General features: G+C 40.9%; 1 protein-coding gene across 2 annotated transcripts in view; it reads left to right on the top strand.

Moving 5' to 3' along the window:
* The window catches only part of lamb1a (laminin, beta 1a), a 94,205-nt gene that overhangs the window by 51,593 nt on the left and 18,626 nt on the right, over positions 1 to 23,986 (top strand). For both annotated transcript variants that reach the window (XM_078553459.1, XM_078553460.1), the window contains 2 exons: positions 2,083 to 2,179; positions 22,373 to 22,742. In XM_078553459.1, the coding sequence (XP_078409585.1) occupies positions 2,083 to 2,179; positions 22,373 to 22,742 (467 nt within the window). The remainder of the gene's footprint in view (positions 1 to 2,082; positions 2,180 to 22,372; positions 22,743 to 23,986) is intronic.

Here is a 23,986-nt window from a genome sequence, read left to right as displayed (position 1 = left end):
CTCTCTGTCCCTAAGAAGCCATTCTCACCTGCAAAAAGGCCCACTATTAGGGTAATTAAGGATAAGTAAATGTATCCGTGCAAGCATCACTTGTGTCCTAAGAATAAATAAATAAATTCAGCTCAGGAGTATGTGCAATAACATTTTATGCAATTTCCCATGAATGGTTTAGCAATTTTATCCAGCAAGTAGTTTGAGCGGTACAGTCCAGGATTACGAAGAAATTTCAACCCAGGTGTGGGCTGAGTTATATGATCTCGGGTGGCAACTGTACATGGGGAAATAAAACCATAGAAAAGATACAGTGCAGAAAGAGGTCATTCAGCCTATGTCTGTGTGCCGGCCAAAAAAGAGGAAAAACAGAAACCAGCCACTCATTTTAATCCCACTTTCCAGCACCTGGCCTGTAGCCTTCCAGGTTACAGCACTTCAGATGCAGGTCCAGGTACCTTTTAAATGAGTTGAGCGTTTCAGCCTCAACCACCGACTTAGGCAGTGAATTCCAGATGCCCACCACCCTCTCGGTGAAAAGGTTTTTCCTCATGTCCCCTCTAATCCTTCTACCAATCGCCTTAAATCTATGCCCCCTGGTAATTGACCCCTCAGCTAGGGGAAATAAGTCTTTTCTGTCTACCCTATCTAGGCCCCTCATAATTTTGTACACCTCAATTAGGCCACCCCGTAGCCTCCCCTGTTCTAAGGGAAACAACGCTAGCCTATCCAATCTCTCTTCATAGCTGCAATTTTTGAGCCCTGGCAACATTCTTGTAAATCTCCTAAACAAAAATAGAAATACCTGGAAAAACTCAGCAGGTCTGGCAGCGTCGGCGGAGAAGAGCAAAGTTGACGTTTCGAGTCCTCATGACCCTTCAACAGAACTAGGTAAATCTCCTTTACTTTCTCCAGAGCAATTATGTCCATCCTGTAATGTGTTGACCAGAACTGTACACAAAATTCCAGCTATGGCCTAACCAGCGTTTTATTCCATCATTACATCCCTGCTTTAGTATTAAATATCTCGCCCAATAAAGGAAAGCATTCCATATACTTTCTTGACCACCTGTCCTGCCAGCTTCAAGGACCTGTGCACTCCCAAGGTCTCTCACTTCCTCAACCCCTCTCAATAACTTCCTGTTTATTGAGTATTCCCTTGCTTTTGTTTGTCCTCTCCAAATGCATTACCCCTCACTTTTCCAGATTGAATTCAATTTGCCACTTCTCTGCCCACTCAACCAAACCATTGATATCACTCTGGAGTTTACAGCTATCCTCTTTTCTGCCAGGGATCCTGTTTCATGATCACTGGATGTCTTTGAAAGTGAGTGTATGTGGACATGGAGGCAAGTTAGGATAGGGATTTGCTGTGGTCCCATCCTTTTCCTCTTCTATTCCTCTCTTTCCTCTTCATCCCTTCCCTGCCTACACTTACTGTAAATGCTCAATGAATTGCACCCACTAGAATCAATGAAGAGTCAATAGAATGGTTACAACACAAGAGGAAGCTGTTTGGACCATTTCATCCATGCCAGCTCTCTGCAAGAGCAACTCACTTAGCCTTTTTCCCTCTAGCCCTGCAAATTTTTACTCTTTAGGTGCTTATCCAATTCCCTTTTGAAAGTCTTAATTGAATCTGCCTTCACCATGCTCTCGGGCAGTGCAATCCAGATCCTAGACAGTGTGTGGAAATAAGTTCTACCTTATGTCACCTCTGGTTCTTTTGCCAATCACTTTAAATGGGTGTACTCTGGTTTGTGACCTGTCCACCGTGGGAATAGTTTTGCCCTATCCAGAACGAGGCATTAGAGGGAAACTATGCCTGGGCAAGGAGTTCCATCTGAAGTAAATTTCAGAGAGTCTTGTCTAGTGGGTATGAATCCATTGCATGAAGGTTGACCATAGCTGACTCGCATTTGTTAAATTTGACCATAGCAGTGGAAGTGGAGGGAAAAATGTGCTTTTCTCATCTTGTTAAGGAATATTTGTAGTTTGTTTGCTCAGTTTACCTTTTATTCTTCAGTTGCAAATTGGTTAAAAATAAAGTCAATGGGAGATGATGTCAGCTTCTGTCATTTTTTTTTACAGTTCACAGGGCAGTGTCAGTGCATGGCTGGATTTGGAGGGCAAACTTGCAGTGACTGTCAAGAATTCTACTGGGGAGATCCTGATGTGGAATGTATGAGTAAGTAGCTGCGCACAAAATATTGGAGTTTACCTAATGGTTGCTGATCATGAAAAACCTCAGTTCAGGAAATACAAGTGATTTCTTGACCTGTTGTGTTATGAAAATCAACTTCTGTATTGCCTTAAGGACACATTGGACAATGCTGAAATGTGAACTAAACTTAATTGGTTTCCTGAGTTTATTTTTTTGAAAACCTACAAGGCATTTATGTCATTGAGATGCATGCAATAGTTTTCTCACACCACAACTGTTTACATTAAACAATCTGGCAGGTTGTATGGTTTTTTGAAATTCTATCTTCAAGAATTCAAAGTGCTTTTTCTCTCTTTGTGCTACACTGCTTTTACTCTGCTTTGGTCTTGTTTCAAGTTTCCACATCTGATATGATCAATGAAGGAATGAAGTGATGAGTACCTTTTTGATGTTCCAAAGTAGTGGCAACATCATGTATATCCAAGTTAGACACTTTATTGTAAAATTGACATAAATGCTTACTATGTAGACTAGATCTCTTCATGTATGTTATGTACATCATTGGTACCATTGCTGTGAACTATCTGGATAACTGTTGAGTTAGATGCTTTGGAGATGACATCAATGTAGCTACTAAAAAGAAAACGGTGTTATGGTTGCCAAAGATGTTTTTTTGCTAAAGAAAACTTGAATTTTTACAGTTCTTTTCACAACTGTCAGATATCCAAAAACAGTTTTCAGCCAATTAAGTGCTTTTTGAAGTGTAGTCACTGCTGCTTTTCCTACATTACAAACAGACTATTTTGCACACTGCAAGCTCTCAAACAGCAAAGTAATAATGACCAGATGATCTGTTTTTCTGATGCTCATTGAGGAATAAATATTGACCAGGACACCTGGGATAATTCCCTGCACTTCTTTGAAATAAGGTGTTTTTTTTAGTCCATTTGAGAGGCAGACAGAGCCTCCGGTTTAACGTCTGATCCAAAAGATGGCCCCTCTGACAGTGCAGCATTCACTCAGTATGGCACTGGGGTATCAGCGTGGAGTGGGACTTGAACTCTCGACCTTCTGACAGGTTAATATACGACCAAAACAAAAACAGAAATACCTGGAAAAACTCAGCAGGTCTGGCAGCATCGGCGGAGAAGAACAAAGTTGACGTTTCCAGTCCTCATGACCCTTCAACAGAACTAAGTAAAAATAGGAGAGGGGTGAAATATAAGCTGGTTTAAGATGGGGGGAGAAGTTGGGGGGGGGGGGTGCGGGGGGGTTGTAGGGACAAGCAAGCAGTGATAGGAGCAGATAACCAAAAGATGTCACAGACAAAAGAACAAAGAGGTGTTGAAGGTGGTGATATTATCTAAAAGAATATGCTAATTAAGAATGGATAACAGGACACGCAAGGTACAGATAGCTCTAGTGGGGGTGGGGTGAAATAAGACTAAAAAGGGCATAAAAGGTATAGATTTAAAAATAATGGAAATAGGTGGGAAAAGAAAAATCTATATAAATTATTGGAAAAAACAAAAGGGAGGGGGAAGAAATGGAAAGGGGGTGGGAATGGAGGAGGGAGTTCAAGATCTAAAGTTGTTGAACTCAATATTCAGTCCGGAAGGCTGTAAAGTGCCTAGTCGGAAGATCAGAAATTGAGACAGAGAGGTCAAGGAAGGGAAGTGTCAGAGATGGACCATGAGAAAATGATGGAGGGATGGAGATTGGAAGCCAAATTAATAAATTTTTCCAGGTCCCGACAAGAGCATGAAGCAGCACCGAAGTAATCATCGATGTACCGGAGAAAGAGTTGTGGGAGGGGGCCGGAGTAGGACTGGAACAAGGAATGTTCCACATACCTCCTCTTCACCATGGACATCCAATCCCTCTACACCTCCATCCCCCACCAGGATGGTCTGAGGGCTCTCAGCTTCTTCCTTGAACAGAGGCCCGAACAATCCCCATCCACCACTACTCTCCTCCGTCTGGCTGAACTTGTTCTCACACTGAACAATTTCTCCTTAAACTCCTCTCACTTCCTCCAAATAAAAGGTGTGGCTATGGGTACCCACATGGGCCCCAGCTATGCCTGTCTCTTTATGGGGTATGTGGAACATTCCTTGTTTCAGTCCTACTCCGGCACCCCCCACCCCCCCACAACTCTTTCTCCGGTACATCGATGATTACTTCAGTGCTGCTTCATGCTCTTGTCTGGACCTGGAAAAATGTATTAATTTTGCTTCCAATCTCCACCCCTCCATCACTTTCACATGGTCCATCTCTGACACTTCCCTTCCCTTCCTTGACCTCTCTGCCTCAATTTCTGGTGATAGACTGTCCACCAATATCCATTACATGCCTACAGACTCCCACAACTACCTTGAATACAGCTCCTCACACCCCACTTCCTGTAAGGACTCTATCCCATTCTCTCAGTTCCTTCACCTCCGTCACATCTGTTCTGATGACGCTACCTTCAAAAACAGTTCCTCTGACATGTCCTCCTCCTTTCTTAACCGAGGTTTTCCACCCACGGTAGTTGACCGGGCCCTCAACCGTGTCCGGCCCATCTCCCGCGCATCCGCCCTCACGCCTTCTCCTCCCTCCCAGAAACATGATAGGGTCCCCCTTGTCCTCACTTATCACCCTACCAGCCTCCGCATTCAAAGGATCATCCTCTGCCATTTCCGCCAACTCCAGCATGATGCCACCACCAAACACATCTTCCCTTCACCCCCTTGGCGGCATTCCGCAGGGAACGTTCCCTCTGTGACACCCTGGTCCACTCCTCCATCACCCCCTACTCCTCAACCCCCACCTATGGCACCTCCCCATGCCCACGTAGAAGATGCAACACCTGCCCCTTCACTTCCTCTCTCCTCACCGTCCAAGGGCCCAAACACTCCTTTCAAGTGAAGCAGCATTTCACTGCATTTCTCCCAACTTAGTCTGCTGCATTCGTTGCTCCCAATGCGGTTTCCTCTACATTGGAGAGACCAAACGCAGACTGGGCGACCGCTTTGCAGAACACCTTTGGTCTGTCCGCAAGAATGACCCAGACTTCCCTGTCACTTGCCATTTTAACACTCCACCCCGCTCTCTTGCCCACATGTCTGTCCTTGGCTTGCTGCATTGTTCCAGTGAAGCTCAACGCAAACTGGAAGAACAGCACCTCATCTTCCGACTAGGCACTTTACAGACTTCTGGACTGAATATTGAGTTCAACAACTTTAGATCTTGAACTCCCTCCTCCATTCCCACCCCCTTTCCGTTTCTTCCCCCTCCCTTTTGTTTTTTACAATAATTTATATAGATTTTTCTTTTCCCACCTATTTCCATTATTTTTAAATCTATATCTTTTATGCCCTTTTAGTCTTATTTCACCCCACCCCCACTAGAGCTATCTGTACCTTGCGTGTCTTGCTATCCATTCTTAATTAGCACATTCTTTTAGATAATATCAACACCTTTGTTCTTTTGTCTGTGACATCTTTTGGTTATCTGCTCCTATCACTGCTTGCTTGTCCCTACAACCTCACCCCCCGCCCCCCCCACCTTAAACCAGCTCATATTTCACCCCTCTCCTATTTTTACATAGTTCTGTTGAAGGGTCATGAGGACTGGAAACGTCAACTTTGTTCTTCTCCGCCGATGCTGCCAGACCTGCTGAGTTTTTCCAGGTATTTCTGTTTTTGTTTTGGATTTCCAGCATCCGCAGTTTTTTGTTTTTATATTAATATACGACCAGCTGAGCTACAGCTGACACATCAGTGACCTAAAGACCTGAGGAGGAGAAATAATGTTCTAGTAAGATGCAACAGAAATTGAATGTAGAATTTAAGACTGTCTATTCAGAGTACGCCTGGGCAAACAGAAATCTGACCCTTCAAACACCCTGGGAGCTCCTTGCAGACTCCAGTTTGAAAACCTTTGTTTTCAGTATTGAGTGTGAGAGGACATTTCTTTGTATAGTATTTAGCACAACAGAACTATTAACTGTTTATCAAGTAAATAGCTTAAATTTATAGGATTATAAATTACTTAAGATATTGAACTGTAAATTTTGAAATCCACTAAATTGACTCATAATTAGCTTCCTAATTTCCATTTATCATTTTTAATCATGGTGAAAACCATACACTTACAAATAATGGACTAAAAATCCGTGATCTGCTTCATGGCTGAAGCTATAACAAGCGGGAATCATGTTCTGCCTTTGACACTGCTGGTTTTTCTGGGGTCAGACAATTTGCATCATATGGGTGGACACCTGCTTGGTGAAGTTGTGGGGGTGGGGCTTGTAACTTCAAAATCATTGATCACTTTTAAAATTGGTAAGTTGAGTCGGTTTTACAGTGGCCACACTCAAGTCTCGCATCCCAGGTCAAGAATCCTCATGAAGACAATCTTGCACACTCCATTTCTGCCGTACAAGGGTGCTGTATGCCTGCATTTTTCCACTGCATGGTATTTGGATTGTTCAGGAGACAGGCTGTGTGGGAATTCCGGCGGATGACTGTTCTTGGTACTATGTCAGGAGGAAGGCACAGGAACTCTCCATAATCATGTCTTTAACCCCAGTTAGTTACCAGATCCTGCCCTATTGCTCTTACCACTTATTCTTCTCAACTCGATTGAAGAATTGCAGGGAATGCATAGCACAGAAACAGACCGTTCTGCCCAACTAGCCCATAAAGGTGTTAATACTCTATACAAACCTATATTCTGCACCAGGACCTGAAGATATTCAGGCTAAAGTTAAATATATTCTGTCTTCATGAAACACTAGATTAGTCAGTTGGTAGATGTGCAGATCTAAAATCCTATTTTTAACTACACTGCAATATTTTTACATCAAATTATCAGTCACGAGGAAATATATAGAGATATTGTAACTGACCAGCTAGTAAGTTGTCAATCATCCCTGCATAGGATCTGGATTTAATTTAATAGTTTATATCATTGAACTGATTTCCATTTCACTTTTCTCATGCTAACTTTTTTTTTGTTCACTGAAATCAGTTGTCAATGAGGCCACGACTAGAGTAGGTTTCACTTCTGTGGATTTTTGTCTTGGAACTGAAAGCTGTCTCTTTAATAAGCTGCCATTGGAGATGTGTGAGCTAAATATTGGAACAGTTGCATCATTTATCTGTATAGTAGATTAACTGCTGGCTTGTTACATGGTAAAACTTTCATGTAATTTGTGACATGTCAAATGATCAAATAAAGTAAGCATACACTTCCTTTCGTTACATGTAGAAAAGAAGAAGCAGGTAACTTGGCAGATACTTATGAGCAAACAGGTAAATGTCATTAATGATCAGTGTCCTTAAGGAGTTATTTACATTTTTCAAAAGATTTGCCAAAGTACTGAGAATTTGAAAATAGTTGGCACCTTCTGCCTGATTTGGTTCTCTTCTACGTGTACACTCTGTGTCACTTTGACATGAATCACAATGTTCTAGCAGCTGTTTGAGCCTGCCCCTCCTGGCCCAGTTTCAGAATTCAACTATGAACTCTAGCAAAATAATAATTTGTTAGATTGTGGAGCATTTGTAACTTGTTCACAGCAACTTTTCTCCAACCTTTTTAAGTGTTCCTTACTGCCAACAATTTTTATTTGTACAACTGAACCTGACCATAAAACATTCGTACTTTCGTCCTACTTCTGGAAGTAGGATGAGTAATTAGCAGCCTTGTTGCAAAGTAGTTTAACAAAATATTTACAACGCAGAATCAGGCCATTTGCCCCAACAGATCTCTGCCATTGTTTATGTTCTGCAAGAGCCCCCTCTTGCTTCCTTCATCTAACCCCATCAACATATCCTTCTATTCCTTTCTCCCTCATACTGATCTAACTTGCTCTTATATGTATCTATGCTGTTCGCCTCAACTACTACATGTAGTAGTGTTCCATATTCCAGCCACGCTGGGTATAGAAGTTTCTCCTAAAACACATGCTGGATTTATTAATGACAGTTTTTGCATTTTAATTGGATGGGAACTTGAAGGAAATAAATTTGCAAGGCTGTGGGAACAGAGCAGGGGAATGGGACTGACTGGATTGCTCTACAGAGAGACAGCGTGGACTAGATGGGCAGAATAGCCACCTCTACTGTAAGTGACTGATTGATTTTTGGCCCCTAGTTCTGATCCCACCTGCAAGTGGAACCATCATCTCTGTCTACCCTATCAGTTTTTTTTTCCCTGGAGAAAAAGAGCCCAAGCCTGTTCAGTGTTTCCTGATGGGTCTAAGTTCTGTTCTGGTATCATTCTACTAAATCTTTTTTGCACCTTCTCTAGTTGAAGACCAGAACTGTTCACTCTAATCAAGATTCTTTACAAGTTTAACCTAACTTCTCAGCTTTTCAATTCTGTCCCCCTAGAAATGAACCCAGCAGCACTTTGTTGTTGCTTGATTTAATTTTGTTGCATGGTAGAGGAAAAAATGGTGCACTGCGGGGTAAGAGCTGGGCCAAATGGCCACCTCCTGTTTTTCTATGTCACATACTATCCAAGAATAAATAAGTTGTGATCAGTGATGCAAGATAGTTACAGCTGAGCAACTGCCAAAAAACTATCAAAGGTTGTTAATAAGTCAGTTTATTTCCAGAAGTAGGACTGCTCTCCCTTTTTGAACCTGTAAACCTTCAAGACATATAAAAATATAATCTATCTTTATCAAAAATGAAATGTCAAAACTGTTTAGTAAGTTCAGAAGCATTAAAGACATGGAAATGGCATAGTAAATACTCATGTGGCTTTTTTTTGGAGGAGCACATAATGGAACACACTGCAGTAGTTTCCCACGTAAAGAGTGTTGGTCAAGAATGGTCACCATGTAGCAAGGCAAGCATTGACATACAGGCATGTGCACCCGAGAGGGAATAAGGCAGAAAATACTAGAATTTGTTAGGATAATTGATTTTATCATTTTCTGAAATGGCTTTTTCTACATAGGGTCTCTACTCATGGAGATGTTAAGATTTTTTGACAATAATGCTCTTTTCCCCAATACCTGCTAATATGCTCAACTCCATTTCAAGGGCGTGAAGATTTACACAAATCATGTAAGTAGCACCATCAAGAATAATTTAAGTAGTGCAGCTTCAAAATGTCATGTTTTACTGCCCTCCGCTCTTCACTTGCCAATCTGTGGTCATGATGAATCTAGCTCCAAGTCAGTCTACAGACCAGAGAAAAGTGCTTAGTGATGGCATCAAGGGTGATGAAGGAGCGAAGGAGAAGGTACCTATTTCCTTGTTTAAGCCCCATAACTGAGAGTTAAGTGAATTACTGTCAGGCCATCGTGTTACCAGCTGTTAGGAAATTCCTCCGATGGTACATCTCCTAAGTTAAGCCATGTCCTCCCACTCAGTGTCATATTAGAGCACCAAGTTGCAATGTGGACCTGAATTTTATGCTTGGTGTGGGAGTGCAATTGGCAGGCCCCAAAGCAGATGTGGTGTCCATTTCTGCCTGCAATCAGCTGCCAACCCTGATTTTACGGTTGGCCAGTGCGAAAAGCGCCAAGCCTGGCTCAGTGTTGTTGACAGGAGTAGGATGGGCGTTGGGTCCGGGGATGGAGTGGTGGGGGATTTAAATTTGGACAGAGAGTTCCCTGAAGGGTGCCAAGAAGTGGTCAGAAGCCTCAGGGAGCTGTATGTGTATGTCATGCCTGGAAGGATATTTTCTGTCGGAGCAGTAATGACGGCCTCAGGACCTGCATTCCATGTCAGGCAGGAAGGCAATGCTCATGGGCACTCTGCTCCCTGTTTTACCAATGTCTGCCTTACATGTTCTGTTGGAGGCAGAGTGCCTGGCGGGATATATTGATCCAGCGGAACGGTAAGACGAGGCCACCTCACCAAACCAAGGTGGTGTGGACGGAGGTGCACGCCTGCGTGAGCAGGCATGATGTTGTGTACCATACTTGGCTCCAGTGCAGGAAAAGGTTCAGTGACCCCCTGCGCTCTGCCAGGGTGAGTTCTGAGTCCATTTGGAACTGTGTATAGATGTCTTAGTGGGTGGCAGGACTTGTTGGCACTCCTGGTTGTGAAATGCAGAGTGCCAAATGGCGCACATCCCTGTGCCTTACAAGACTGAAAAGCTTGGATGCATGCAAGGATGAGGGATGGACACCCGCATCTGTGTCTCTTTGGCAGGTGGGGATGCTGGTGTGGTCTGGCAGGAGAAGAAGAGTCATAATGCTGAGGAGCTAGGACAAACGGATGGAGGTGTACCCAACCTCCTGATTTTGGCACTGGGGACCTCAGACATGTCCAGGTAGCAAGAGCGCTACCTGTAAATTCTGGCTGCGGGATAATGACGTCTTCTGAGGTCCCTTCTGCCTTGCACTTCCTGCTGACCCTGCACCCTCTCTGGCTGTGCCTCTCCAAAAGTTGCTTTCTGGGACGTTGCCTGCGGGCACCATGCCTCTCCCTTCTGGTCCTCTCCTCTCCTGAGGCGGTCCCTCCAGAATAGACAATTCCCATTTGCTGATATGCAGATTGCACGGGATAATGCACTGAAGGAAGCTCTCGGCAGAAAGCCTCTGAAAATGCAGGTAAACCAAAGAGTCACCCAGAACATCAAGAAAATGCAGTGAACTGTCTGAAAACCACCTCCAATCAACTCATAGCCAGACTCCTCCCTACTCAACTTGCCAAGATCCTATTCGCCTTTTATCCCACCCTGGATCATGTTTTAATTGGAAATGTGATGGTGGCCTTGCCAAGTGCGCCGAGTATGAACTCTCATGAGCTACGTAAAATCCTGGTGAATTGCCACCTTAATTGGCTCAATTGCCCTGTAATTGTTGGTGGGCACGTACACACTTCTGAGATCCGTGCGTGCCGACCGTAATATCTCGCAATGACATCAGGATGCCTCTGATAATGTGTTGCGTGATTTTGCACTAGACTGGGACAGCCATCTGCCCGCTCCACCACCAAAAAATTCAGGCCATGATGTTACTTGTGTATCTCCATAACCTCATTGAACAGATTTGCATTTTGCTCACTCTTTCCATTGATTTTATTTTCTTTCGCTCTCAAAGACATTGGCCTGAATGAAACATACAAGACAAGCTATGAAATAGAATATTTTGGTTTTACATCAGAAGTTGATGAGCTCACTTAAGATAGGAAGATTTTCTGAGATGGGCAGTGTGAGCTAAGCCAATTCCTGAAAAGATTTCTTGGCTCTTTGTTGCTGTGTAATTGCCTGTTTTTTCTGTGGTTATATGGTGGTGTTACAGTTCACTCAGGAAGTCGAGTTGTGGTGGCAACGTGCACTTTTACATGTATGTGGTAGTCTGGAGCTCTGGATGGTTGAGGCTCCAATTTCTTTCCATCACACGGCTGACCAGGGATATCTCCCATTCTTACCACCTGCCATAGGCATGCGTTGGAAGGATTTGCAGGTTGACATTCAAACTGTTTGGAAGCATTATGAATACATCATCTTTGACCATCAAGTCCTGGGGTGGGAGTTCAACCCAGAGTTTCCCAGTGCACCACAAGACCACCTATGTTTTTGTAGTGTCCATCTAGCATGGGCATCTATAAAATGCAAATGATGAACATTTTTATTCCAAAGTGGTTTCTACGGATAAAATTTGTCAAATGTGCTGCAGTTTGGTATCAGCTGAATATCCTGTTTTGCACACTGGAACTACAAATTGTGTATGTAGCATCTGACAGCAGATGGTTAAAATGTGTAACAGGAAACAGATAGGCATGTTCCATCTGTAATGATATATTGGGGTTTGCTAATGGAACAGATTACACTAAATATGTGATCTTGCCAAACTTCAAATCCACTGAGTAGGCTGCACAATTTAACACGGAATGTTTTGGTTTGATAAACATTAACCTACTCCTCTAATCTCTCTCCTACAATCCCCTGCTGAAAAGTATGCATGGTAAAACATAAAGCTCGGTGCTGATGCCTACTATGCTGAAGTGCCTACTACGCTGAAGTGATCAGCTTCCAGGCTTGCCCATAAACGATGGTCAGAAAGCTAAATGTACATGATGGATTTATGCTCCAAATAGAATTAGACACTTTGTGAATGGAAGGGAGAAATTAAGATCCAGATTTCCAGAATGACTGCATTACAGAACATTTCCTGTTCACATTCCTTTTTCTTAGTAGGTGAATATTAATCCTACTCTTGTCTCAATATTTATATCCTCTTTGTAGCCAATAACTTTTGTGCATTCTGTGGTGCCCTGCAAAATCTTATCATTCCCCTTTATCTTATTACAGGATTAATGAGTAACACAGTAACCTTCTGAGTAACACATTATTTGTTCAATACAAGCAAAAGCCAGTCCTGATTGGCCAAGCTACTTAGGCATACAGTTATGTCAGCATGCAAATTCATTGTTCCTTTTTTAAATAGCAAAAGCTGCTCCCTTGAAATTGCATTTAGAATGAGTTAGCTGCAGAACTACAAAAATGTGCAAGTCTAATCTCTGTAAACCTTTGCTATGATTTTAAAATCAACAATTTGTTTCAGTCCAGACAGCTGCTTACGCCAGAGTTCTGGAAGATTTCCTGTTGAAATTTGCAAAAATGAGATCGAGTCACTTAACAAGGAGTGAAAATCTTGATAATATGTGTACACAGTAATACTTAGGGCACTGAGTCAATGAAGATTTATTTGAATGTTCAAGATTGCCAACCCAAGCTTTAAGCCTAAAATGAGTTAAAGAAACATGAGCTATGAAGTACATCCACTTGTATTTCTTGTTAAATCCAATAATTCTTCATTGGGAAACAAAGATACTATGGATGAATGCAAATATACCATATGCTTAATCATGTTAGCTTATTATCAGTTACACTGGAACAATAGCCAAAATTTCTAAGCATAGAAATAGAATAAACTAGTGACGTAAAAATAAAATGAAAATCTGTGGTTCAGAGGTTGTCATAGGATAGCACTTCCTATAGTCAGTACAACCTGATAGTGAATTTAAAACTGACCATAGATTCTGTGAAGAAGTCTTTCTCTCACTTCATTTGTCTTCTCCCATTTTACTTAGTGTTGCCACAATGTTGGTTGATCTCCCTTCTCCATTTTCTCCTGTCAGTCACCCATTCCTCATCCAGTCCGACTGTTTAAGTCTCCCGCCACTGGCCTTTCCATCTGGTCTTCTCCTTTTTCCTGGCAGTCCAATCTCCATCATTCATCTCACCACATTCCCTGTTTCTCTCCACAACAGATGACTATATCATATCGCTCTCTTAGTTTTTTCTTTGCTCCCACTCTGTGCCACTTTGTTTCCTTCATCTATCTTCCTCTATCTCTACAGTTTGAAAGTTAGTTTCATTTTCATAAAGGCAGAGCTCACACATACTCTTTAACAAATGTGACATCGCTTCTTAATCACTATATATAGAGCAGGTATTTTATGCCTGTTGAGCACCATGGACAAATACTCTCCAGTTGCATGGCAATGACCTGTAACAGACACAGATGGTAGTGCACTGAGGCACCATTTAATGACCACCTGCAACTACAGTTACAGCTCTCAAATTTATTGAGCCTAGTTACATGGACAGAGAAAGTAACCACTCTGCAGACCAAGGAGGCTTATGAGACAAAATGCTGTTTCAATATTGAGCCCACTGGAGGAGTGCATCATTCAAGTAAGGAATGGGGTTGATACTGCTACCAGTTTATACTGATACAGTAACTGTTACCTCCTGAGGGTCCAGTACTGATTTGGAATGGTGGTTAACTTCTTGAGACTACGCCAACTTCCTTTTCTTGCTGTAAAAGAGGTGGGTTTATAACACACTGGCATTATAACATTGTGCAAAATTATTTAAGCAAAAGCTCTGGTTGATCTTGTTTTAAGTACTGCACAGGCTATTTCACAAATGGATTTGCTGTAGTGCTGCCTAAGAATAACCATATAAAGTAGAAACTCTGTTAAAACCATACTTGAAAATCTTGCAGCTTTTTCACTTGTTACAATCATTGGCCAGACCCCCAAGTTGTTGGTAAGATCCTGTTAAGGGCCAGTAACATTTTGTTGAAAGTAGACAAAGTTTGAGGTTCAAGACACTTGTTCAGTGAAGAAAGCCACAAGGTTCCATGGGTTTTGAGCAAACAAAAGTAAACTTCATGGTACAAGGTCAGAAAGATGAAACAATTTACAATATGTATGTTAAACTCTAACATTCAGGGTTAATATGAGGTACATGTGAATTAATAGGCAAACTGTGTTCAAAAACACCACATTGTGCAATAAATGCCAAATGTGACCAAAACTGATTTCTCAACAACCCACCTTGACGTTAGTAAAGCTGAGAGTCAACCAATCCCACTGAAACTCCGTCTCTCACGAGGGATTCCAATCTTCACTTTCAAAGATCTCACCTTGGAATTCTCCAAAAATTGCCCCTACTCGGACGACTTCAACACCGGCCACCTCACAGGGTTTCAATCTTCTCTCCTGAGATTCCACTCCCATGAATTCCTGAGCTCTTTAGCCACACCAAACAGAACAGCTCCAAACAGGTACCTTTGTTCCAATGGCCTGCAGCACAGAGTCACCAACCTTCAGGGCTCCCTTTGAGCCCTTTTCACTTAGTTCTGTACCCACAGCCCTTTTCCTGTTTGGCGCCTTTTTTCTCCGCTCCTGTCTTTTTAACTGAACTGGGACTTTTCCTGCCCCTGTCCCCTCTCTGAGACTCTTTTGGGACCTTGCCTGGGACACTTGCCTTTTCGATGACACTCCGCTCCGTACCCAGGTTTTCTTACATTTCCCTTTATTCACAGAAGCATTGACCCAAAGAAGGTAAAAATGCTGATCTGCGCACATGCAGGCTCTCCCGGTCTGTGCATGAGCGAAAGCTCCAGGGTCCGTCAGGAGTTCAAGTCCCCAACCTCCAGTCTCAACGTTAAAGTATTGCTTTTGTAACAACACTTAAATATGGAGGATAATTTGCAAATAAGCAAATTACTCTTTTTAATGCTATCTTCTATGTTGATTTTAAAATATAAAACTGAAAATGGTTTTCATGCTTAAGAGATAGACATACCTGTCAATTATCTGGTTTAGCGCTTGAACTGTCATGCAATAAATTACAACAACTTTGAACTTTTTGAAATGTTTTTTACAGGATATATGTTAGACTGTCTCTAGGGGGATGATTTTAAGGGACAAGACTTTTGAATTTGATGCTTTTAGAAAATTGGAACAGTACAGTAAAATTTTCATGCACTTCAACCATGCATTTGAGGTCAGAGGTCAAAATGTTTTAATATGTATGGACATGCAAAATTTGATTACCAGCACTATCAGCCTTTTTAACAGAAACTTGAGCATTTGTAGACAATATATAATTGTTTTGAGTAACTTAATACCCTCCAAATCATTCCCACCCACATCCTAGTACATAGAATGTCACTGAATGCCATTACAGATGGTTAAGATTATTCTGTGCTCAAACACAAAACATCTGGCTTTCAAACTACCCTGAAGTTTGCACTGGAGGAATGTCAAACTATTGAAATAAGCAATCCTGAGTGGCTCTGGTGGGGGTTAGAAAGGAACTTTGACTGTTTAACTTCAGTCAATTCATTGTGTTAAACTAGCAAAAATAATTTCCTGTAAATTTATAATGAATTACATATTTTGAAAGTGTTGCATTTTTAAAATTACTCTTGTTCAAATTCAGCTATGCTCCTATCTTCCCCTCAGTCCCCAGTATTATAACATTCGTTGAGATGATGTGTTCTTCTTCCAAGCACTTTGTACCTGGGTCAGTCTGCTTTGCTGAAGTGGTACTAATTGTGGCTATTTCCCTGTCACAAAGGGCAGGTGCTTTGCTTACAAATATAGCTGCTTGAAGCTGAGTCGCCACATCACCCTATCTCTCTATTTGTAGCTGGCTACATGTGTCTCTTTACTTCTACTTGCTATTATGCAGGAGTATCTATGTCAGCAATTTACAATGAGCAATTTTAAATGCTATTAAGCAAGTGACTCGGTAGTGACGCATTCAGCTGTTAGCAGCAAATAATCTACTGAGTGATTTTAGAAATTGTAACTTCCATGCCTGTGACATGACATGAAAACTTCAAATGGTCCACACTGTGGTACAGGAGCTTTTATAAAGTTCGTTAAATTGATAGCATGTCACAGTCGGATGTGATTTCCTGCAGGGACCTTTGATCTTTGCAGTTCGAGTGTCTGTTCTACCAAACAAAATGCTGCAACATGATGGTAATGATCTGCATAAACTGTGTGAACCTCTCCTCCTCCCAGAATGTAAATTTCTTCCTTTGTTCATTTGTCTGTTTTCCATTGTTAAATAGCAGTCTTGAGGTCAGTAATTTCCTGCTTGGTGACATCCTCTCCCACTCATTTCGAGATTGACTTATCACCCGAGGTCAAACTAGAGTAGAAGACTCTCTACTAAATTACAATACTTCTTTCACACTCAACCCCACCACCATGTCAAGTATGTGATCAAATTACCAAATTGGTCACAGGTACTATTAAGGGGGGAGGGCGGGGGGGGGAAAGTAATTAAGATCAAGTTTCTAGAGGATTCACTTGATCTATATGTGGTTCCAAATTTCAACAAAAGGTTAAAATGTGTTTCAGGTGTTAATTAAATAATTAGCATACATACTAGTTCCTTTTCTTGGAAAATCTGTTCAACATCCTGTCAGTTTTTTGTCTATGCAGTATTAGACTAATTAAAATGGGAAATACAATAAAATTCATTCACATAGCATCAGTGATTAATTCTCTTGCTACATTTTAGAAGAAAAATAACATTGTTGTTATGAGGGGATAAAACTGGTGGAACTTTCTTTTATAGTAGATCATTTAGTGCAATGTATGATAATTTGCATCCTGAGTTATAGTAATTGTTGGCTTTGGCTTGTCATTTCCTTTCGTCCCATTGATGATGGGCATTTTTTGGTTTTGATTCCAAACTGTCCAGTACAGAGAATTTTTGGCTGAATGTTTAATTGCCTCACCAGTTTCTTGCCTTTCTTGTTTTACATTCAATGTACAAACAGATCCTTGCTTTCTCTTTCACCTCTTCACCCAACATAATAGCATCATATTCCCAGAAAGTTTTGAAACTGTTTTCAAGCATGTCAAATGCAGGTGTGCAACAATTAGTTATAATTTTCAGAAAAAATGAGTGTGCATAGTCAAGTGTGCATTAGTCATTGAAGGTGGCAGGACAGGTTGAGAGTGGTTAATAAAACATAACTGTATTCTAGGCTTTATTAATAGGGGAATAGAGTACAAGAATAAGGTTATGTTAACTTCATATAAATCACTGCTTCACCCTCAACTGGAGTATTGTATACAGTTCTGTGCCTCACTTTAGGAAAGATGTAAAGGCACTAGAGAGAGTGCAGGAAAGATTCACAAGAATGGTTCCAGGGATGAGGAACTTCAGTTACATAGATTGGAGAGGTTGGGGCTGTTTCCCGTGGAAAAGGGAAGCATGAGAGGAGATTTGATAGAAGTGTTCAAAATCATGAGGGGGCCTGGACAGAGCAGAGGGAAAAAACTACTCCCATTGGTGAAAGGATAGAGAACAAGAGGGCCCAGATTTAAGGTAATTAACAAAATAAGTCATAGACTATGAGGAGAAACTTTCTCACGTGACAAGTGGTTAAGATCTGGAATGTGCTGTCTGAGATTGTGGTGGAGGTAGGTTCAATTGAGGCATTCGAGGGAACTGGATTATTATCTGAAAAGGAAGAATGTGCAGGGTTACAGGAAGAAAGCGGGGGAATGGCACGAGGTGAATTGCTTTGTAGGATGATGGACAAAGATGTTGCTAGCTTGTTGGTTTTACAACAACAGAGGATATTGATCCTATTTTGTGGTCACCTAGCATAGGTGTTATCAACTGGAAAATTTCAAGGAGTTTGCCACATTCTCTTTTCAAAGCTAGGCACAATAAAGGTGGTAATCAATTTTACTTCCAGCAGGGATTGCTAGAGTTTAGTGTACTTCCAGATGCATTCTCTGTGCTCAGTTGCTCAGACATATTCACAGTTAGCCTCTGATTACATTAAGCATCTTTGCAAAAGAACCGATACACCCCAACTTAGGGGCATTAAAGCCAATTGTAGTCTCTTCACACCACCCTGTTCACTGCCCTCAGCCAAACTCAGTGCAGGGAGAAAACACTAGCTTGAAGGAGAAAAATATTGCAGGGATCTGGGGAAAGAGCAGGGGAATATACACAAGCTGGGTGCTACTGAGCCCATTCTGAATTGCAAAATTCCAAACCTGGATCTTGAGTATTGCTGATTGCATCTCATATGTATGTCCTACTATTTATTTTGCTCGCTAAAATGATTAAAGAGTGAATTACAATCTGCCTTTTACTTCCTGGTTTGGCCATGAGAATACTACAGTCTCATCAGTAAACTTGCTGACTTCGCTGTTGTTGGACACCATAGATCCGCTATAGATGGTACCAGATTCAAAGTCAAATCGGAGTAGGGGAAAGCAATACTCAAGTCTGCTAAATCTTCATGAGCAACTTTTTTCAAGGTCAGCGGCAAGCTCCGTCCCCTTGTCTTTGCCTGCAAAATTCAGACTATTATGCTTTTTTTGTAATTTATTGCATACACTGGTTTATGGAATTCAAAATGAAAAAGACTGGTGTTTTTAGGGTGCTTTATTGAGTCTCATAAATGTAACAAAGCATTTCACCTAAACTTATTTTGAAGTGCAGATGTCATGTAGGCAATACAGAACTATTTGTACATAAGATTTCACAAACAGTAATAAAATGACTTTTGCTGGTTTGAAACCAGCTGAGAAAGCAATGTTGGCTAGGGTCCCAAGAGTTGTTGCTGCTGTTCTTTGCTAAAGAATCAATACAACAGGTTAAATCATGCATCATAATGTGTGCAGTGTGGAATGTAAATATTGTTTTGCTAATAAATAAACTAACATTAATTCCACAAAAATGAATAGACTTGGTGATACAATGGGTTATGCTGGGCTTCCACTTCTGGACAGTGGATTCATGTTCAGCCTAAATAGGTAGACTGAAAGACCTATGAAATGAGTTTGGGCAGTCTAAATCTCTTTCCTAGTGGCCATGAGCTCACAGCACAAAAGAACACCTATTTTTACACTAAAGTGGTATTCTTTCTTGGACATGATGACTGGTATGGGAAATGCAAAAATGTCATTGTGCAATTCAGGGTAGATCATCTGAGATAATTGAGGGAGATTATAAGGCAAGAGTAGAGAGAGCGTTGCTATGCAATTAAGTGTGCTATATTTGGCCTTGGAGTACTCAATGCTATTAGTTTAGTGAAAAGTATTCTATTCCCTTGCATTAACATCCCTTGCCTTCATAAGTAGTTCATTCACAAAAAGAGTTATTGGCCCAGATTTTCCTTTGTCAATAGCGGAGAACACAAGTTCATCACTAATGGAAAATGTAACGGCACCAGAACTTCCGGTGACCTGGCTTAACACTGAAATCCAGGAGTTGCAATATGTCTCAATGGGCTCCGGAGGAACCCACGTTTGTGGCCCTGCCGTTTTCCATTCTTAAAGCAAGAATATTTTTTTGCTTATTTGTCCAGAGCTTGTACTGTGTTTAGTTAGGGCTCATTAACCTGGGAGTAAATCAGCAAAATTAGTGAGAAATAAATCTGTCAGGCAGAACAGCTGAAAGTTTAACTGCTGTAAACTGTTACAATTGGCAATGAAAATGATCTTTGTGTTTCCTTGGCTCTTCATTTCCAAACCCCCCCCCCACCCACCCAACTGTTTGCGACATCAGCGGGACTGAGCAGCCAGGGTAGAGTGTGGTGAGAGGAGAAAGAGAGGAGAGGAGAATGCTCCCTCTGCATTTAAGTTTAAGGCCAATAGATCAGATTTGACATCAGTTTGGATTTACCATCCGTGATATGAGACAATCGTCTCGGGGAAATCTTTCTTGGCTTTTTTCTCAAGTCAGAGCAAGCAATGACTCTGGATTTACATTACAAATTTAGTGTTAGTTCAAAGCAGTGTAAAAGCACCCTAGATGTGCAACTGCTTTCACATCCTATAGTTTTTGCTATCCTAACATTTAAATGAATAGTCATGCTATATACAGTTTGTATTCTTGTAACAATTGAACTCTCATAAGCACCTTTGATTACAATGATCACTAATTGCATAATTCTGTCATTGTTTATAAATGATTATCCTAAGCTTCCTTCCCTGACAGGAAGCTACTATGTATTAGCTTTTATGGTTCATGAACCTGTTCTTTATTCTGGGACACGGGAAATGCTCTGGGAATACCCTCCATTTGGTATGATGATGGAAATTCATTTTAAGGTGTTTATTTTTCCTTGTACATTGATTTGTCACTCACTGTTCATCAAAATAACATCAGTCCCTCCAGAATCATTGTTGCATCAATTATACCTGTGACTGCTTTCACCTTTGTTCCCTTCATTAATGTTTTACTGACACACAAACTTACTCATTACAAGTTTCTAAGTCAGTACTACAGAAACAAATTTAAATCATGTAACCTTGGCACTTATTTATTTGTGGAGAGGAGAAACCGGAAACATGAGTGAACAGTTTAATTCTTTAAGCAGGTTTTACGTAGGATAATATCAGCTTGACTATCTCATAGAAAACCAAAATTACATTTTTTTTTTAAAAAGTATTTTAATAAGAATTCTGCAATCAGTGTGAATACAAATTTCTGTGAACAACTAGGGAGCTGTATTGATGCTCACTGTAAATTGGATGAAATGCCATCTTATGCCAGTATATTCTGCTGCAATGTTGGTATCCTAATTGTTATGTAGATAATGGGGAATGTCAGAGTTTTATTGTTTGCTGAGAGAATTGTGCATATTAAGGTCAATCAGAATTTAGCTGCAGTTGATGGCTTAGAATTTCGACCATGTTGCTCCTGGCATGGGCCAGGGAAAATTGAGTGCTTTTGTTGTGAAATTCTCTCCATAAATCAATGCAAAATTGCAGCTTGGGAGTGCATATTTTTGCTTATGCGCTAAAAGCATAGTGGAACTTTTATCTGCTGTTGGTGCCCAAGATGGAGTATTGTTTATTAACATTATTTTTTAATGAAAGGCTGTGGACATTTTTAAATCCGATATGTTAATTTCAATCAGAAGTCTGTATGAAGTTCCGGTAGTTATACCTATCCTAAGCATGGAGACAGTAACTAGTTGGATTTACAGTCAACACGTCATCCAGTCATTTCACAGGCTCCGTTTAAAATTAGAGTTTGAATTAAATATTAGGAAGCAGAGCACCACTAGCTTAAACTAGCTCTTAACATAGTAAAACAAAACCTACTATATTTTGTGTAGGACGGAAATGTGAGATGTTAAGGCCATTTTAATCTTGGCTGCCTGATCCTAAAGAAGTTATTTTCAGTTTAGTAATTTAAGTGGGTTATCATATTAAACAAATTTCCATTTTTTATCCAAAATATTGGTTCATGTTGGTAAGTTCATGACAGTTTACCAACAATACAATATTTCTAAATCCTGCTTTGGAAACTTCAGTTGCAGTTTGAAATGAAATCAGAAAATATGGTCAAGTTTTGTCATCTTAATACAAATGCTTTGTCCTGGTATCTGTTTCCTGCATTAAGTTGCAGCGAGTTTTTGATTCTACTTTTGGGGGAATAAAGCAAGGTAATCCAATATTGCTACTTATCAGGCAGTCTTGTGCTCTTTTCTGTTGCCACTATTGCTGACATGCTTGCACAGTGCAAGCTGGACAACTCTCATAGGTTAAATGATGCAGGTCCCCCTTGCATTACTGCCAGTCTTAGTTGTGCTGTCTTCTGCTTATTCACCTGTAAGTGAAGAGCTTTCTGTGCCATGGGTGTGCGAATTTCAAACTACACAGCTGTCTAGAGAGCATAAGTTGTTCTGACTCCTGGTCACACTCTGAACAACAATAGATGATGATATCAGGACTATTTATGAGAATGAGGCCATTTAGGTGCATCTATAGCAGTTCGGATGAGCAGAAGACAGTCTAGACAGTGCAACAGGGCAAGGAGCAGTATCATGTTTTGGGCCAGTCTCTTTGTCTTTGCTAATTGGAACTCTGCTGTGAAATGGAGTGTCTTTCATTGAGTTAACAACTTGCTGTTATTGGTTTTCCTTTCATATAATCATAACAGCATTTTTTCCTGTTTTTTTAGAATGTGATTGTAATGAACTCGGCACTGAGACACAACAGTGTAACCAAACAAATGGACACTGCATCTGTCGGGAAGGGATTGCAGGTGAGCGTTGTGATAAGTGTGCTCGAGGGTACTCTGGCACATTCCCTCATTGTGAACCATGCCACACATGCTTCAGACTCTGGGATAAAGAAATTGAAGAGCTGACTACCCGAAGCAAACAACTTTTAGCACAGGCAGATTCAGTCAAAGCCAGTGGAATTGTTGGTCCTTACCAAGAAACTGTTAATGCCGTGCAGGAAAAAATTAATGACATACGAACCCTACTTGCTGAAAATCCTGCTACTGAACCACTTGACAGTATTGGAGGCCTTTTGGAAGAAGCCAAGTAAGTAAGCTTTAGGGTATGCTCATTTCTTCTCTCTCCCTCCTCATGTACACAGATACTTAGTGCTTTGTACTGCTAACACGGAGGCACAGTGCCAGTTACTCTTCTTGTCAGGTTCGCCATTTTTATGGCAAACTGACTGGAGACCTAGAATGGAGTGGGACATTGGCCTGTACAGATCTTACCGGGCATTGGAGTTGATTCACAGCTTGAATGCCATTCTCAAATGTGGTTCATATTGCCAAATTTGCCCTGAAAATGAGGGGGCAAATTTGACACACAATCGACTGATTATGCAAGTGAAATAAATAGTAAAAGACTGAAAAACTATCATTTCATTTTTTGCATGATGCTGTTCCTGATTGCAATGACAGGTCCACTTTGTACATTTTCTTCTATTTAGATTTAATCCTAACAATGACCACATTGTGTGCCAAACATTTATAGTGGAGATTCTTCTCTGACAGAATCATGCTGTTGAACTCTTGCCCACCACTGCATGTTCCCAAGGGTAAAAGACCAAAAGGCTTTTTGGAAACCAAACATATTTACTGAGCCAAACAATTTTTTTTAAAATTTGGCAACAAAATCTTAGTAGGTGTTTAGCCATCTGCGCACTATAATCAATCTCATTATGTTGGTCTTTATTTTGTGATTTACCAGCAAAAGCTGAAGCTTATTCTACTTACGACAGGTCAGCAGGGAAATATTATTGAAACCATGTGCAAGGCAGCTGTGTAAAGTAATTTTCATGCTTTTATTAACATTTCTGGTTTGATTTGACAACCTGTAAAACACATTTGGTGCATTGCTCCAGCATTTCCCTATTGAATCAAAACTTCTCAGCTGAGTTTTCAGTATTTCTATATTCATTTGACAATGAAGGTTGAAGGAAGAATATTAGATTATCTGCATTAGTTGTCATCTTCTTCATTGCTTCAACTTGCACCCACGCAGATTCTGCCTAACTTGCTCCATCACTTAGGTAAGTTCCCAGAGCACATGCGGGTTTTTTTTATTCATTTACGAATGTGGGTGTTGCTGGCTAGGCCAGCATTTATTGATCATCCCTAATTGCCCTTCAGAAAGTGGTGGTGAGCTGCCTTCTTGAACCACTGCAGTCCCTGTGGTGTAAGTACACCCACAGTACTGTTAGGGAGGGAGGTTTTTTTTGTATATTTATATCAATTTACTCTCTTCCACTTTGTCAAAAAGAACTGGAGTCCCAGCATGACATGGAAAAT

The sequence above is a fragment of the Cetorhinus maximus genome, chromosome 12 (assembly GCF_964194155.1).
Source record: "Cetorhinus maximus chromosome 12, sCetMax3.hap1.1, whole genome shotgun sequence".
In the NCBI taxonomy this organism is placed as follows: Eukaryota; Metazoa; Chordata; class Chondrichthyes; order Lamniformes; family Cetorhinidae; genus Cetorhinus; species Cetorhinus maximus.
Note: the sequence above shows the minus strand (reverse complement) of the source record. Positions and strands in the feature narration are given on the sequence as shown.